This window comes from Zonotrichia leucophrys, chromosome 13 (genome assembly GCF_028769735.1).
Source record: "Zonotrichia leucophrys gambelii isolate GWCS_2022_RI chromosome 13, RI_Zleu_2.0, whole genome shotgun sequence".
Lineage (NCBI taxonomy): Eukaryota > Metazoa > Chordata > Aves > Passeriformes > Passerellidae > Zonotrichia > Zonotrichia leucophrys.
The window spans coordinates 8,815,218-8,832,925 of NC_088183.1; the positions used below are offsets into that span (position 1 = coordinate 8,815,218).

The 17,708-nt window shown below is 46.8% G+C and overlaps 1 protein-coding gene across 2 annotated transcripts; it reads right to left on the reverse strand.

Annotated features, from left to right (window-relative positions):
• Nucleotides 1–4,439: 4,439 nt before the first annotated feature.
• On the reverse strand, nt 4,440–17,399 carry SLC25A48 (solute carrier family 25 member 48). Of its 2 annotated transcripts, XM_064725014.1 has the most exons (8): nt 17,271–17,399; nt 15,344–15,387; nt 11,478–11,549; nt 10,584–10,836; nt 9,123–9,371; nt 7,786–7,919; nt 5,378–5,507; nt 4,631–4,802 (listed from the first exon to the last, which is right to left on the reverse strand). In XM_064725014.1, exons 1-7 carry the CDS (start codon nt 17,314–17,316, stop codon nt 5,385–5,387), a joined length of 921 nt encoding a protein of 306 aa, XP_064581084.1. In that variant the 5' UTR covers nt 17,317–17,399; the 3' UTR covers nt 4,631–4,802; nt 5,378–5,384. The 2 variants fall into 2 exon arrangements, with proteins under 2 accessions (XP_064581085.1, XP_064581084.1); XM_064725015.1 differs by lacking the exon at nt 5,378–5,507 and having other exon boundaries at nt 4,440–4,802.
• Nucleotides 17,400–17,708: the final 309 nt, after the last annotated feature.

A 17,708-nucleotide genomic window follows, 5' to 3' on the forward strand; every position in this document is an offset into this window, starting at 1 on the left:
TGTGAAGTAGGCTACAGTAATGATAAAATGTTTTGAAACATGGGAGAATAGAGCAGTCTATGAAGATGAGCTAAGTCCTGGTGCTTTCACAGAGGTGCCAGTTTGTTGCAGCAGGTGTTGGTGGCAGGGCACCTTAACATGTTTTTTCCCACTTGCAAGGTTCTGGTTTCTCTAAATTTTTCTCCTTGTGACTCAGGGTTATCCATTGCTTTCTCCATCACTCAGAGGGTGTTTGTGTTCTCTTCAGAAACTGGGTGTTGTACAGCCCAGTAGCCTTGGAATTTCACCCTTACTAAGCAAGGATTTCTTGATGTGTCCAGCACTTTATATCTTACAGTGAAACTGCACATGGGACCTCTAAAACCCCTTTAAAAATACACTTCTGCTACATGAGTGGCTCCTAACTGGTTAGTTGTTCCACTGGTGTGTGATTCTGGAGCTGTCACAGGATCTACAGTTTAGGAAAACTGCCGTGAAAATGATTGACTACTTAAATTTCCTCTCACTTCATGGCTTCATTTCTTTTGGAGCCTGTGTCTTGAAGAATAGTCTATATAGTGCTTATCTAAGCTGGCAGTGATCACTCTGTGCAGTACTGAAGGAGCATATACAGGAAGAAAATGGATTCAGAGAGAGGAAGCTTTTCTTGTGCAGTTTACATTCAATCTAGCACTTGAACTTCTTCCCACTTGTCTCCTTGGATCTCGTAATTTTTCTGGCTCTACACTTTAACTTTTTTCTTAGGAAATACAAGACAGGCATTGGCCTTCTTGTCTGACATGGATGCCATGCCTAGAAGAAGAATCTCTACTATAACAACTTCTATGACAAAACAAAGAACTTCAGATAAACCAAAGAGATATATCTTAATGCCTGCAAAGACGTCACCTACTCCTCTGTCTCAGAAGAAGAGAAACTGAGATGTGGATTGTGATCTTGCCTTCCCCTGTGGTGGGGAAACACCAGGCAGGGACTCCGAGGCATGAGAACATCACAGCCTGGCCTGGAGCCACCATGAAATCATTTAGGCTGGAAAAGTCCTTTACAGGCAGGGTTTCAGTAGATCCTAAAGCTGCTGGGAAGCTTCTTCCTACTCTATGCACCACAGACATCATGAAACCTCTCCCAGCCCCAAAGGCCTTCATCCAGGTCAGGGCTGTTTCCTAGAAAAATGGATTTTCACAGGGGCATTTGTTCCTGTTTGATTGGTTTTTCAAAGGAAACAAGCTGCTGTTTCCTTTCATATCAATAAATAGTTTATAAAGTGTGAAAAACAGCCTGCATCTCATTAAGTAATACAGGCTGTTGTAAGAGCTGGAATGCCACCAGAGACGTGAAAGTTGGGCAATTACAGACTTATTTGAGGGATGACAGGTCTGAATATGCTTTCATAATCCAGGCAACAAACACATAGAAGTATGTATCCCTGGTTCTTCAGGTCTCACTTCTCATTTTTTGACCATTTCAGGATTTACTGCATTTATTTTAGAAATGAGGGTCTCTGTAAACACCTTGAACAACCTACCAAGCAGATGGCTTCTACCACTCCAGCATGTGTGGGGAACTTGCCACTGATGGCAGGTCAGTATAGACACAGCACTGACAAAGGAGCCGGGTCCATATTCTGAATCCTGTTGACACAAGGGTTTTCTTTCTTGTCTCTTCAGAGACAAAATTGCCAATATATGTAATCAGTGCCCCACTGAATCAGCTGTGTGTCTGTCTGTCTGCCCCCCAGGAAAGGCTGTTTCAAACTCCCATCACCAGATCCCTGAAAAATTCTTTGGAGATCCTAATTTATATCCATGTATAATGATAGCGATTTAATTTCCAAAAATTAATGCATTTGACATATCATACAAAAGATTATTCACAAGACACAGACTTGGCAAGTCTCTGTGTGTATAAATTTTAATTGCCATCCCTCATCTTTGGGAAACAGGGCTTGGCCTCTGTGGTGTCGCACAACCCCAGCCCCACTGGACCTCTTTCACCGGTGACACAGCCTCACACTCACTACTGCAAAAGCAAGACTAAACATCTGTCAGGATCAAGGATCATAGACCCATAGAAGGGTTTGGGTTGGAAAGGACCTTAAAGCTCATCTCCTTCCAGCCCTCTCACCATGGGCAAGGACACCTCCCCTAAAGCAGGGCCCTGTCCTGCCTGGCCTTGAGCAGGGGTGTGATCAGTCACAGCGAGGGTATCACACAGTGCTGTGCCTCAAAAGCTGCTTGTCCCGGCCCCAAGGTGTCCTTGGTCACCAGCAGTGGCCCAGAGGCAGCTGGATCTCCTTCACCTGTGCTGCTGTCACCCTTGAAACCCTCGTGCTTAGCCCGGAGTTGCTTTGCCTCTTTTGTGGTTTGTGAATACTAATGGCAGTGTGATGCACTGATTAACCAGTGTGCCCAGGGCTTGCCTCCAGTGCTGTCAGACCAGGACAGCCTTTGGCAGGGCAGGGCCACCCCAAAATCATCCAGAGGCTGTGCAGTGTGGGGCTGCCCATGGGGAAGGGAATGTGGGTCGGGCAGCAGAATGGACAAGACACAGAGGGATTGCTTGGCAGCTCCACTGAGCCACACATGCCCTGCCAGGGATGAGTATGCCATCAAGTGGCCAAAGCTTTGTATTCACTTCCCACTTGATCTTCATGATTTTATATTTTTGTTATATATATTTATATAATATATATTTATATTAATTAGTATAACTTTCTGCCCTCTGCTCCCTTTCCACACCAAGTTGCCATGGCTCTCCCTGACAGCTCCTTCTGGCAGGTGTGTGCTACACGGGAGATTTGTCCAGGCAGATCCTGGGCTCCAATCTCAAAGTTGGTTTCATTGGATGAATTATACCATGAAATATCACTGTGCAGCTCCTATGTGGGTGTCAGGGCTTTACACCCAGAGAGCACTGAACAGATCAAACCTGGACACCATGAGGGCAGGATCATGCAGATACACAGCTTGTTGTGAACTCATCAGTTTAATTCATTCATGATCCATTTTACATTATGCAGGCAGATGAGCACACCATTTATTTGCATTAAAAAATAGTCTGCCCAAGTATTATCCCTGGAGACACATGATATTTTCCATCTAAAAAAAAATATTTTACATACATGCAGTAAAATAGGCAACATGAAAAGGATGAATCCTTAAATGCAGCCAGCAACAAATACTTGTGTGAAGGATCATCAATTTTTTCCATATTGTTTATTAAAAACTGTTCCAGGTATCCTAAAGAAGATCAAAGGCACTGGGAGCCTTTTGAGATGAAGCAACACCAGCTGTTTCTTCCCCATTTTGAGGCCAGTTCTGGAAGCACCCACAGTTTTGTTTTTAATCCCCAGTGATGAGGAGCCCAAAGAAGGTGACCCCATTTCCAAGTACTGCTCCAGACCCAAAGTTTTAGGCATTTTCTGCTGTGATCTTCAAGTGTTGTGACCAATTCTCCCATTCATCCAGGGAAGAGGAGGAAGGAGTTTCTCTTTCTTTCTCCTCATTTTATGGGGGAAAGCTGTACATCTGCTCCACATTGTCTTCAGAAACCTTGTTTTGAGGGCATCTGCTGAAACTGCAATCACTGGGCTTTTCCGCCAGAGCTCTTCTCCAGAGGAAGAGCTGTTTCTGTAGAACATTTCCCAGATGAGGTGTTGTCCTAGATTATCGTGTGTCATGTGTCCCTCTGCATGTGAGCCCCCTTGGCCTGTCCTGCCAGTGCCACCAGAGTCCTCTTGTCATAGCAAAGCTGGTTCTTCTTGGGCTTTGGCATCAAAAGCTCTATGCTTAGAAAATAAATCATAAGGATATTTAACAGCATAAAGAGAAAAAATCATGATGTAAAAGATCTTGGAATAATTGAGATGCTGAGGTAGACCAAAGAGAGACTGGGCCTGCCCCAGTGGTCTCAGTGGGAGTCCAGCAAAGAGCTGGAGGTCTCATGCATGCTGTGTCCTAAAGAGACTTCCTTTGGTGATGGTCTGCTCATGGCTGCAAAGTTTTGTCTGCAGGTTTTGGCAGCTGGCAAGTCATGCCAGGGAGCTCAGAGGGTCTGAAGAGATACCTCAAGCCAGTCCCTGGAGAGCTGCACCAGGCAAGCTGTGTAAATTAATAGGCAGCTTTCTATATGAAATTCAAACTTGTTTTATTGTTTTCTGTATTAAAAAAAGCACCTTAGTGTCTGAATTTAACACCCTCCTGTTTCCCAATTTAATTTATACCTTGGAAAACAGACTGAAGTTGTTAAATTTTTTACATTTTTCATGATAATGTGTAAATTGTGCTAAACTATGTTGTAGAGCATACGTGTTTGTATGGGAGGAGTCACCCACTTCTTTGAACCTGAAAGCAAGATAGGATTTGGTGGCAACCAGAAAAAGCACCTGTGTACCCACCATTTTTTCCTTTCCTTTTTCACCAAAGAAGACGAGTGTTCTAACACCATGTTGCACAAAAGACATTGCCTTGGTGATTTGAGGTGTGCTGGGGTGGGTACATCCCTTGGGAAAGGGAAGTTCTCTTCCTGGTTCAATACAAAAAATGCCATTGGTGAAGAAGCCCATCACCGCCACCAGAATTACTAGGGTGCTCTTAGTCAACAGTGAGAGATTTGATAATAAAATAGTCTTTGGGTTTGGTTGAGCTGGTGTGATTTTCGGCATGCTCCATGGACCACGTGTCCACAGCAGGTGCTGCAGGTGCAGGAGGGGAGTCTTCAGTCAGGGCAGCTGAGCCCTCACCAACACCACACTGCTGATCTGGCTCAGGAGGGCAGCAGACTTTCTGGTCCTCTTGGCAACACTTTTGAAATAAGAAAGAAGGAGATTTATGAAGTACTGCAGAAAACAGCAAAGATGGCCAAGAAAAATCTTGAGTATCTAGCTGCTAAAAAAGTTTCTTTAATGAGATATTTCTAATGCTGCTCCTTTATGCAACTCCGTTACTGAGGGAAAGAGTGAAACAGTGACTTGATAGTCAAGGCACTTTGAAAGAGGTTAATTTCATATCTTTGGGAACAAGTGAGGAAAGAATACTGTGCAGGGACTATAGTAAAAATTACATTTCAAAACTCATAAAATATTAGATAATAATCTCCTTTCAAATTTTTACTTCTGATTGATATGAATTAAAATAATCACAACAATCATAACAGATTACAGTGAAGCTGCAGGAGATGTGGACTGAAACTAAAATCCGTTGGCACATTTGCAGTCTGCTCTGAATCCCACAGACCCAAATTGTGTTTGGCTATTCAGGTGTAGATACACCCATGTAAGTTATGCAACTTTCAGAGGATCTATAAAATTGCAACTCTATTTGATTCAAAGATTAATATTCTGTAATTTTAATAAAGCTAGGGGTCTTTATGTGCTGACCTGGAAGTTATGGATTGGTCTCACTTTGCCATCCTTTCATTGCTTTGAGAGAAAGTTCATAGCCAAGAAACATGGCTGCACTGGATGGGAATCCTCTTATTGTATTGACCAGGAGGCCCCTAAAAAAGACCTGTTGGGAATGAGCAAGGTTAGAGCATAGGAATATATGGGCTGTTTTAAGAAGAGAACAAAAACATTGAATGAAGTCATGCTGGGATTCTCAAGGACCAAATCTTTTGGGTTTGCTTGGAAGAAGGGGAGCACAGTGACGGAAGTTTGGCATCATGGTGCTCCTCACTACAAACACCACACCCTGGCGTGTGTGACAGTGTGCACAAACTCTTTACTTTGGGGTGAGTCTGCCCACAATGTGGTGGTTCCAGGAGGGATCTCTGCTGGCTTACCTCTCACTAAATCACTCCATTAACCACCAAGGCTCAGCACCACAAGTCACTAATCTAAATACCCCAAGTTCAGAATAGATGTGAAAAGGAACATCAGCAATCAAACCCCTTTCCAGGCTTTATAAGAGCAAAGTTCCCACAGCTACAGTAAAAAAACATGAAAAATCTTGGCCCCAACATCAGAAGCCCTTAGATTTAAGCATATAACCAATTTTTGCCCTGAAATTACTGAACTCTACTAAATACCATCATATCTTGTGTCCAACAATTCCTAAGCATAGTGCTGACTTGAGACAGAATCAAAATATGTTGACGTAGTTTAGATAAAGCTTGCAATGTCAAATTGCAGTATTGGGGAATTTGGGATATTATTTGATTTATTGGGATGTTTTATTTTGTTAGGAAAGACAAATTTCTGTGAGTAAATTTAATGTTTTTGCATTATCCATAAAGTAACATGAGAGACACAAGTTAAATAATAGTGAAGGTTTAGGATGAAAAGCCCAGAGGCATAAATTTTTCTTATCTGAGTGAACACACCTGGCTGTGGAGAAAGACAAGGGTGTAGCTTTGTCTCTTTGTGTACACCAGGCAGTTATTGCCAGCACTGAGAATGCTGTTCCTTTGTCCCAGAATGAAAACATCCAGCCCTGCATTTGCCATTTGTCAGTTGTGAGTCTCCCAACATTTAAAAATATTTTCCTTGTGAGAGCAGGTTCCAGTCTTGCTATCAACTAATTACTCAATCCTACTGATGGCTTTGGGGCAGGTGCCAGATGGGACAGCAGAAAAACTACAAGAAGTACAGAACTCTACCAGAAAACTCTTTTAGTTGTTAGTTCAGGCAGGACAAGGAGGGCAGAGGATGAGGATGGAGAGAGAAAGGAAAACCCATGGAAATTCCCATTTCAGCCACTCTGCTGTGAAAGTGCACTCCAAGTGGAATGCACAAGGCAGGTGCCATAGAGCCTGGGTACCCTGTCCCCCATCTGACTGTCCAAGCACAGTCCTCAGCATCTCTCCAGGCGCTTGTGCTTCACATGAATGGGACTTTCTTCACTCAGTGGCAAAAGCTGAACCAGACCCCAGTCTCCTGAGAGAGCTGGCATAACATAGTGGCACGTTGGCAAATATTGAAATCACACTAACTTGTGATTTTGCAGGGTATTTTCCTGTTTGTAACTTGTTACATTTCTCTCAGAATGTGAAAATTAACACTTTGCAGCTAAGAGACCACATGCTGTTCCAATGATAAATAGAGATTTATTGCAATAGCAGAAGACGTTACTTCCCACAACCATGCCTTGGCAACACAATAAAGCTGCAAACCATTATTCTCTGCCATTCACATTTAACTGAGGCAAAGTTTCCAGGTAGAACAAATATCTTTTATTACACTAACAGACAAAGTCAGAAAAAGGAGATAAGTTATTTGGCACGCAGCCCTTCTTCATGTTTAAAACGAAAGCAATTCTGATATAAGAACGCTGACATTCAACTCCACCTTGGTGCAAAATGAGGGCAAGCAGTGCAAAAGCAGCATTAGTTCCACCGAAGCATTGCCCAAGGTGACCAGGCACACCCAGAATGCCAGGACAGTCCCACTGGAATCAGTTTAATGACACCAAAGTCAATGGGAAACATTTGACCTCTGCATTTTGCAGAAGAATCGCAGAGGTAAGGCTTTCTACCTCTGATTTATGATAAGTCAAATTATATCCATGATTAAGTGCACTAACATGAAATGTTGTTTGAAGTTAATTACACCAGCAATGTGTGACCCCTCCAGCCATTCCTTTCTTCATTATGTAACATGTATTATAACTCTCACTATTTTGATTTAGAATGAATCTACACAATAATTATCTGCTGCCATAATAATAATTTAGCACTAGCTGGCTTTAGCGGTCTCTCAGCACTGCAGATAGGTTTTTAACAGTCACTGTATTTTCCAATGGACAAGTAAATACCTAATAACCAGATTTAACTTCAAATGTCACTTACTTTTAAGCCCTCGTTCTGGTAGCTCTGCAATATGCAGTCAATGGTCCCTTTGTACTGCTTTGAATAAACTCCATCTGCCTGAAGTCGACTTTTCACAACATCCATTGGAGTACATACTGCCCAGGAAACAGCTCCTGGAAAAATGCAGAAGTATTTGAATAATCCCTTCTCTATACTTCCTTGCCTGCAGGTCAGTGAACCCAGAAATTCACATCTATCACATCATATTACAGTCATTTTCATTCAGGGCGTTCACCCTGCTCAGGCACAGAAACAGTATTTCTGAAAGTTCCCTGTTTCTGGAAGGTGTTCAGATTTTGGAGGTTATGCTGCTGATCAGGCAACCCAAGAGGGGCTTCTCCAGGTGCAACTGCATCTCCTGCTGTGCTCCTGGTGGAACATGGACATGCCATGGGAAGAGCCTGAGCTGCTGCTTGGGCGATTTCGGAAAAAACTGAGTCTTCTGATAATTCTATTGTAAAGCAAAGTGTGAGCTGAGGATACAAATAATGAGTAGGGGCATCTCAGGGTGCCAGGATTAGACTCCACACAGTGAGATACCTTGTCATTCCTTTAAAGAAATGCCTATTCCCATTGATCAGCCTGCAGCTGAGTGGGATGGTTTGCCTCTGCAAAGATCAGTACATGACTGCAATCCATGGCCCAGCAGGACAGACAAGAGTTTGTCTGAACCTTCATGAGTGTTGGGGCACACTAGCAAAACCATCCAGAGGCACCAGGGGCCTCTTTATTTGAGGAGAAGGCATTTTGTTATCATTACCTGAGCTAAGGATTGACTTGCCTTTATGGATCTGCAATTTAGAAATAGCCAAGAAGTGAGGAGTGGAAGTAGGGGTGACCCTCCACATGGTGCGGGCACATATGCCAGTTTTACTGGCAAGGGCAACATGTGGAAAGAAGAAGAACAAGATCAGTAACAGTCAGATGAGCTTCTGCTAGTTGTGGGTAGGTGCACACCCTCCTGGTGGGCAGCCAACAGGTTGAAGTCCTCTTCTGGAGGCATCCTGGCTACCACATACCCCTGGCAATGGGCTTGGCAGGCTGCCCTGAGGCACCCAGGGAGATGAAGGCGCTGTCTGTTCTCCTCTTCGCTGACAATGAGCCCAAGGAAGGTCTGATAACACGACTTCCATAAAGTTTGTCAAGTCATAAAGTGCAGCTGTGGTGCCAGGGAGCCCAGCCCTGGGGAAGGAAGGTTCAGTCCCATGTCCTCTGCTCCTCAAGGATGCAGTGGCCCTTGAGTCACCCTCATTATCTGCCCCGAGAACCTTCCTGTTCTTGTTCTGCCAACGCTGTGAGGAAGTAAAGGTGCTTACCTGCTACACCCCCTGCCATCCAGATGGCGAAGGGATTAGGAGCAATGCTTCCATGAGGGGTTATCCAGTCACAGAACACTGCGTACGGGACGAAATAGGCGCAGTACCCGGGGACATCCCTCAGGAGCATTGCTACATTGCCTCGGTATATTCCTGGAATCCCCTCTTTCTGCAGGATTGTCCTGAAGCAGTGAATTGAGCCTCTGTACACGGAAGATCCAGGAGCTGTGGAATTTTGTTTAACGTTTGCTACAGAAAAAGAAAAAAAAAAGAAAAAAGATACAACTGTTGGAATAGATATATTGCCACAGAACTGCTCTCCAAAGCCCACTGCCATTGATTAGAAGTCACTGCCATCCAGTTTCTTCTGCTGGGGTCAGCTGATAACATGGGGAAAATGTTTTAGGAGAGAGTATTTAGGTTCGTTTTCAGAAAACATGTAGACACTTCAGACAGATTTTCTCAGATGCATGGCATACCTCCCAATAGGTATGTGCCCAGTGAGACTTCCAAATAAATTTAAGGCAATGTGCCCAGTTTTCATGGATTTTAACTTCAACTTATGCCAAGTCACATCTCTGAAAGCCTTAACATCTTCAGAGTCTGGCCCTGCCCATGTAGACCAAGATGTTTTTGTAAAAGGCATTTGGTTTCTAAGTTGCACGGAGTCTTTAAAAATTGACATAATATTGTTTTATCAAAGCAACAGAAAAATGCCAGCATTTCACAGTTAAATGCCATGACTGTAATTGTGAGAAAGGTGAAATGCTGAAATCCAAGCTGTTCAGCTCTGAAGCTGCTCCATGTCTTCATTTGGCTGTGCATGTGCTCTGGTGGGGTTTGCTCCATGCTGGCAGCCTGCAGTGGAATTCAGCTGCTGTCTAAAGATGAAGCAGCCCCTTGTGCCTTGTGGACAGGGAACAGCCACCCACTGCCGTCCTGCTGGTGTCCCCTCCTGGCCCATCCTGCTCACACCTGGGCTACGTGGCACCCTGTGTGAAATAAGTTGGGTTTTAAATGTAAATGGAAAACTTCTGCTTTTGAAGAGAGACGGGTGGAATAACAGAGGGCAAATATATGTGGGACTGAGAGTGTGCAGAGGGAGATGGGGAGCTGGCAGCCACTGGCAGCCATGGTGCTGCTGCTGGAATCTCCAGGGGACTATTGTAACATCACACTGCAACAGGGGACCCCACAGCCCAGGGACTCACAATTTCTGCAGCTTCTGGTCTTGAGCAGACCTGTCTCATATTCCATCCCAACTGTCTGGAAAATGCCATTGGTAAAAACCCTTCGGTTGAGCTGAGCAGGATGGGATCCATCCTCAGGCAAAAGGAAGAATTTTTAGCCCAACTGCATCAGCAGAAGGCAGCAGAAAGCCCAGCCTTGCCCAAAATTGTAAAGCTCTGCGTACGTACCAAAGACCACCAGAGACAGGAAGACGGAACTCTTGCTTCCTACCTTTGGTGTAGGGCTGCGTTTGCATCTGCAGCCTGATCTTGACCAGTTCCACGGGGGTGCCAATGCCCACGGAGATGACCCCCGCCACGAGGCTGGCCAGGGTCATGTCGCCCAGCGAGGGCGCGGCGGCCGGGTCCCCGTGGCGGAGCTGGCTCAGGAAGCGCTGCGTGTTGCTGAAGACCCCGAACACCACCGAGCTGTAGATGCCAATGCTGGCCAGTGGGAAGGACATGCCCTTGAAGAAGCCGGTCAGCTACCCAGGAAAGGGAGCAGGGCTTAGGAGAGTGAGCAGGACTGAGCAGGGTAAACCCCAGCTTGTCTATCGGGTTAGAAATCACAATGGTTTGGGTCGGAAAGGACGTGGGAAGTTGTCGCCTTCCAATCCCCTGCCATAGTCAGGGATGAAATGCAAATCCAAGTAGCAGATGTCTCCTGGAACCAACTGTTTGCACATGCTGAGCAAAGGAAATTGGTTCATGCTGCTAAAGGCTTATAAAGATTGTGCAGAATATGGGATATGGCTGAACGCACAGGAACCCCTGTAGAAGTGCCTCATATAGACAGTGTTTGTTCTGCCTTCACCAAAGTCAGCAAAATCCTTCTGGTGACCTCTGCCAATGAGATCAGGCAAAAGAGTCACTGTGGATGCAACCCATGTGGAGACACTGATCATTCCATGCCAGGGATCTCCCTTTTCCCTACAGGTGTCACCAAGTGGTGACTTAACCTTAGAGTTAAGCAAGAGAAGGGATTTGCAGGCTTAATTGCATAAACTTTATTGGTCTTTATATAATTGCTGGTGTCAACAGCATTTCGTACAATTGCTTTATATATTTATCTATTTATTGACTTGCACTTTCTACCAGCACATTTAATGTATGATGAAGTACTTACAGACTCATTTTTGTACACAGTGAGAACACACTTGAGTGTATTTCCATATCCTTGTCCAGCTTGCAAACGAGTCTGCAAAAGACATTTGAAAAATGTGATTAAAATCCTATGTTTCCAGCCCAATGGAGGCTCATGCTATGTAAACAATGTGTACTTTGCTTTGAGAGCAAGTCCTTCCTTAGTCGTAAAGAGAACTGAGCAATAAAATAAGATATATGTGCATCCACCCTCTTGAACTTTGCCAGAAGCAAGGCTAAGCAGGATCTCAAAGCCTGAAGCTCTCTGCAGCATCTGGAATCAATGACTGTCAAAAATTGCTCTCCAGCCTGGACCAGCCACCCTGACCCAGCACAGTAGGCTGCTGGTGTGCTGTCATTGGCAAGGGCCTGATTGATGTGGAAATTGGATTAGTGTGGTCTTCTCCATTTGGAGACTCTCAGGGAAGGCTGGGATGTGTTGCAAAGAGAGGAAAGGTGAGCTCCCCTGAGAAAGTTCTGGGGCCCTTCTGCTCCAAGGTGGATTTTAAGACACAGAGATTCTAATTGAAGCTAAAATAAATCAGCTCCATCTCAGAAATTCTCCATGCTTCACTCAAAACCAGTTTTATATAATTTCAAATAAAGACATTTTATTTCTGGAAAGGAAATTGGTTATACACCTTCCAAGAGATGTAAGAAATGGCACATAGGTCACAACAAAGCCCACAGGATTAGGCATTTCCCCTTCTCATATGTATGTATTTAGATCATCTTTCATTCCAGCTGCTCACAAGGTTGCACTAGAAACATCCTAACAAGGGATGCATTTTTTTGGGCTTAGAGGTGTGCAAGGAAACAGAAACACTGCTCATTTGTTCATTTCACAGCACCTCAGGCTTCAACTTGGCTGAGGCCAGAGCTCATTTGTTATAGAAAGACCCTCATGCTCCATCAGGAATGTTTTTAGGAAATTGGGACGTTTCTGACTGTATTTATCAGCACTGCTGCTAGCAATGAAGGCTGAAGGGACACTGCCAACCTGCACTGGAGGGATGGTGTCCAATCCCATCCACTGGCTCAGCCCTGATTTACACCAGAGTGAAGCAGGAAATTATTTGGGAATTTAACACCCAAGGGAATGTGTGTCTGCCAGAGTTCATGGCTGGTGGGAGCTTTTGGATGGCAAACAGCAGGTTGGATGGTACAATCACTTGGCCCAGAGCCCTGCACGAGGCTGCCAGTGCTGCCGTGGGACCCTGGCAGGAGCAGGAGGGACCAAAGTCTGAGCTCACCCTCAGCCCAGGCTCACCCCTCACCCGGGGTGGCTCCATGCAGCTCTTTGCACACAGGGAGCATCCCTGCTCCACTCCAGGCCTGGCCAGAGGCCACCGGGAAGCAGCAGCCACAGCAGAATATCTCCTGAGCACTCAGAACAAGCTGGTACATGAAGCTGCTGCCCTGGCTCAGCAGCACACGTTGTGCAATGTGGGCAGGCTCAGGCCACAGGTGCACACTGGGCACACTGTGACTCACACTGGGATAACAGGGCTGGGGGGACAGGGGAAGGTGGTTACACCAGAGTGACCCAGGACAAACTGACCCCAGTGCCCAGCCCTGGGTTCATCTTAACCCAGACATTTCCACTTCGCCTCCCTGGGCTTGTTTTTTGGTTTTGGTTTTTTTTTTTTTTTCTTTTACTCTGTAACCAGTTACTTAGAAGTTCAAGTTAATATATTTTTTGAGTAACTGGGGGCAACTGAGTGTTCTCACAATCTGGTTGTCCCACACGTCCCTTAGCTAATCTGTTTACACCCAGCACTGAAATCCCTGCTGGCATCTGTGACAAAGCCAGATACCACCAGCATGGATATACCTCTGCAAAGTTCTCCTTTTTGTTGTGTTTTGATTAGATAGGGCTCTTGGGTGACACCCAGAAGCTGAAGGAAGTTCTGGGAAAATGAATGCAGTGGGTAGGATGAAAAGTGAATAAAGGCGCAAGTTTTGGAGTTTTGCAAAGGAAAAGGATGTAGGAAAAAACAGCTGCTGGGGTTTGATGGAAGCTGCAGTGATGGGAAGAGATGGCTGAAGAGGGAAGAGGTGACTTGATGGGAAGTGTGGTGTAGATGCCACTTATCCCACAGAGCCTTACACTCAGTCCTGCCTCCTCCCCCAGATAGGGAAAGACACCTGATCCCCTGGAGGCTGCAGATCCTGCTGAGCAGCCCCTTTGCTGGCCTAGTGCTATGTAAAAACTCTTTTCCCCTTTCCTGCTCCCGAATTTGGAACATAACAAGTCTGCCTACTTGGTATTCCCACGGCAAAGCCTTGCCCAAAGCCAAGAGCAAGAGGGGGCAGCCTGACAGTTGTCTTTAGAACCACTGAAGGATGAGCTTGCTCTTTCCTGGCATTCAAACTCGACGTTTCCAAGCAGGATTCCCATAGCCAAACTCCCCCAGGCCAGGCAGTGATGCCATGGCCACCAGCCTGAGATGGGGATTGCCTTGGCAGTGCTGGGCAGAGCCTGCCTTTGCTGCCCTGCCCATGGCTGGGTGCTGTGGGCAGCCTTGTGGCTCTCCCACGTGGGGTCTGCACCACCTTTGCACAGGGATGCCCTTGGGGCTGGTATCACTTTAGCAGCTCAGAAAGGATGAGGCTGGCTGGGCATCTCCTGATCATCCCAGGAGAGCCTGGTGAGTGCAAGGGGATGGATGTGATGCTGGGAAGGGATGTGGTGTGGGCCATACTGGGCCCTGCCTCCTTGGCATCACCCTCCAAAGGGTGGAGGCTGCAAACATGACCAGGGGCTTTTGGGTTTGCCACAGCTGGCAGTTCTGCCTGGTGCCAGAGCCAGGCTTGAATCAGAGCAGGGAACAGAGTCTCAGAATTGCTGGTAATTTTGAGTTGAAAGGGATCTTTGAAGGCCATCTCATTCAACCTCCCTGCGGTGAGCAGGGACATCTCCAACCAGACCAGGTTGCTCAGAGCCTCATCCATCCTGCCCTTGAATGTTTCCAGGGATGGGCATGTCCCCACCTCTCTGCCAGCCTGTGCCTGTGTTTTACCACCTTTTTTGTATAGGACTTCCTTATATCTAATCTAAATCTCTCTTTCTGTTTAAAACCAGTACCCCTTGTCCTATCACAATGCTGCTAAAAATCCTGTTTTTATTTTAGACCTCCTTCAAGTACAAGAAGGCCACAATAAAATTTCTTTGCAGCCTTCTATTCTTCAGGCTGAACAACCCCAACAAGGGCAGAGAAGCTAAAGTGATGAAAGCTGCCCAGAAATGCCTGGGCAAAAAAAGAAAGGAGCAGGATCCTCCTCCCTGTCTGTGCAGCAGTAGGGATGGTCAGCTTGATTGAACAGGATGCACTGGTATGTGCGTGGGCTTGTCTGCACCATGCTGACAAATACCTTCTTACTTCTCTAAATCCTTCCATTGGAGTAATAATTATCATGAGGGAATCATAAACACTGTGTCACAGCCCTGGGGTAACAATTTCAGAACTCTGCCCTTCCAGCATTACCAGCACTAGGAAAACATGAAAATGTGCCTGCAGCAAAACTAATACAGTGCCCTCATTGCCCTTTGAATACTAGATTGTGGCAAAGTTCAATAAAACATTGCCAGAACTGGTCAGTGAACCACACATTAAGGAAGGCCAGGTTAATTTTCAGCATTAATTCTTCACAGAAGTACTTGCACGTATCAGTCAGTTCTTTTAGTTTCTCATTCAAAACGAGCCTTGGACAGGAAGAAAGTCTGTGAAAACATTCCAAATTCCCTTTTGGGAAAAGTGAAGGTTCATTGAGGCATCAGCTAGAGAGAAGGTCTGAATTGGTGGGGGTCTGGGTGGTGACATGTGAACACAGCTCAAAGTGTTTTACCTTGACCGTGTCCAGGGGATGGCCCGCAACCACACTGGCGATTCCTGGGGATGAAAACAAAGTATTATGCACAGCACTGAAGCTGTTGTGGCAGGAGAGGATGCAATGGGTTTAGAGGAGAGATTTCCATAGGAACAGTTGTAAAAGCAATGACCAGCAGGATGCCCCTTCCCTGACAATAGCTAAAAGGTGAGCTTACACACTTTTCTGTGTACACTCTCCTGGACCCCTTCAGCTCTCAAAGGCACCAGAGAAGGAGAACTCATGTTTGTATATCTTGTCCAGGACCAACCCTTTTGCACTTCTGAAAGCTCACACATATGTTTAGCCTCAGAATGGTGAGATTCCTGTCCAACACAAGGCAGTGCTTTCTCCTGGCTCAGAGTGATGTCCTGGTCCCATTAGCTGACTCCTAATGGGTCCTGCAAGTTCCTCCTCCTTTGCTGTTATAGGAGCAGTTTATAGAGATACCAATCAGAGAGGATTCAGGTACAGAGGATCCTGCTCTGCACAGAACTGTCCAGTGCCATCCTGCCTTCCTCCCCGTGGTTCTCTGGGGAGAAATTGGCCCATATTCTTTTACCTTTCACCCACCTACTCACACTCTCACTACCAGGAGCTCTCGTGGCAACACAGAGCACAGTTTGGTTTCCCTCCTCTCCAGAAGAATGGAACACCTGTGTGCCATGGCCAGGATATGGTTTTGTGTCTTTGTTGCAAAGAACACTGGCAGGTTTTAGGGCTTGTGAAGACTTGGTAAATTGTAATGCTTCCTCACCAGCAAATCTCTGTGCAAACCAGTGCCCACAGGTGCTTTGGGCACTACATATAATTTCTCACTCATAGTGGATTGGTACTGAAAAGAGCATCATGTTCTTGGTCAACACATTATGACTTTTCTAAAAATGTGTTTAAAAAATGTCCCCTCTCCTCCCAGACCTGGGACCACCCATGGTCAAGTGCTATGAATGAAAACTCTCATCTGTCACTGCAGCAGAGCACTGGCTCACCTCCAGGACATCCTGTCCCATTGCCAAAGGTGTGCAGCAACAGGGCAGCGGGGCAGAGACAGCAACCACAGCCTACAGAGATCCAAAAATCAGCTGCTCACGCAAACTTTTGGCAGAGGTTTTGGGTTTTTTAGTCTGCTAATTTATTAACCTCATGTGGCAGGACACCTGTGAGCCACCTCTCACCCTGCTCCTGTGTGGGGTCTGAAGGGTGACCTGAGCAGAGGTTTGCTCTGTGCTGGCTGGTGACCCTGTCCTGCTGCAGCCCTGGGGGCAGCAGAGCCAGTCGCCCTCTCAGCTGGCATCTCTCAGTTCTGTGAACCTTGGCCCATCACTGACGCCTCTGTGGGTCGTTTGCCTTCCTTTTCTTTCAGTTTCCCGGTGTTTGCCATCGGAATTCCCGGCAGACGGGATCAATCCTTGCCGTGTCCATCAGCCCAGTGGCGGGGTGAGGAACCTGCAGTGCCTTCCCGGGGGGATGGGGACACGGGGAGCCCCGGGCTGGGGGCGTGCGGGGGCCTCTGCAAGCCAGCCCTGCACAGCAGCATCACAAGTTCTAAACTTAAATTTGAATAAACGTGAATAAACTTGAACCATCCCGCCCATGGAAGTGGGATTAAACCGCACTTGTGTAGCAAAGCAAAGCAAAGGTGGGAGACGCTGGCCGAAGACACAGAATGTGGGGTGACCCGGAGGGGTTCATCCCCGGCGGTTTTTATCCCCATAGCGGAGGGTTTATCCCCGGGGGGTTTTATCATCGGGAGGTTTTATCACCGGAGGGTTTTACCCCCCAAGCGGAGGGTTTTATCCCCAGAGGGTTTTATACCAGGAGAGTTTTATCCCCGGGAATTTTATCCCGGGTGCCCCCGCCGTGCGCCCCTCGCCGCCTCCCCAGCCGCGCTCTCGGCATCACTCACCGCCCACCAAGCCCGCCACGAAGTCCTGCAGCTGGAGGCTCCCCATGCCCGTCCGGCGGGGCCAGCTCCCGGCGGGCAGGGGGTCCCCGCGGGCTCCCCACGGGCTCCGAGCGGGCTCCGAGCGCTCCGCGTTCCGCGCCCGCGGCTTCCAAGCGCTGTGACATCACACACCGCGGCTTAAAGGGGCCGGGGACACCGCCCGGCCGGGGCGGGGAGGGACCGGGGCAGGCCGGGCTCAGCATCACCCGGGGCGGGAGCGGCAGCGGCAGCATCGCTCCTCGGGCGGGCAGCGGGAACGGGGGGAAAGGGGAATGGGGAAGGTCATGTACGCTCGCGAACTGGAGATGGAAGTGCAGAGATAAAGAGTATTGCACCCATAATCAGTTGGAAAAATATCTCCGTTTCCTTCATTGGAATGACTGTGTCATCGTTTGAGGA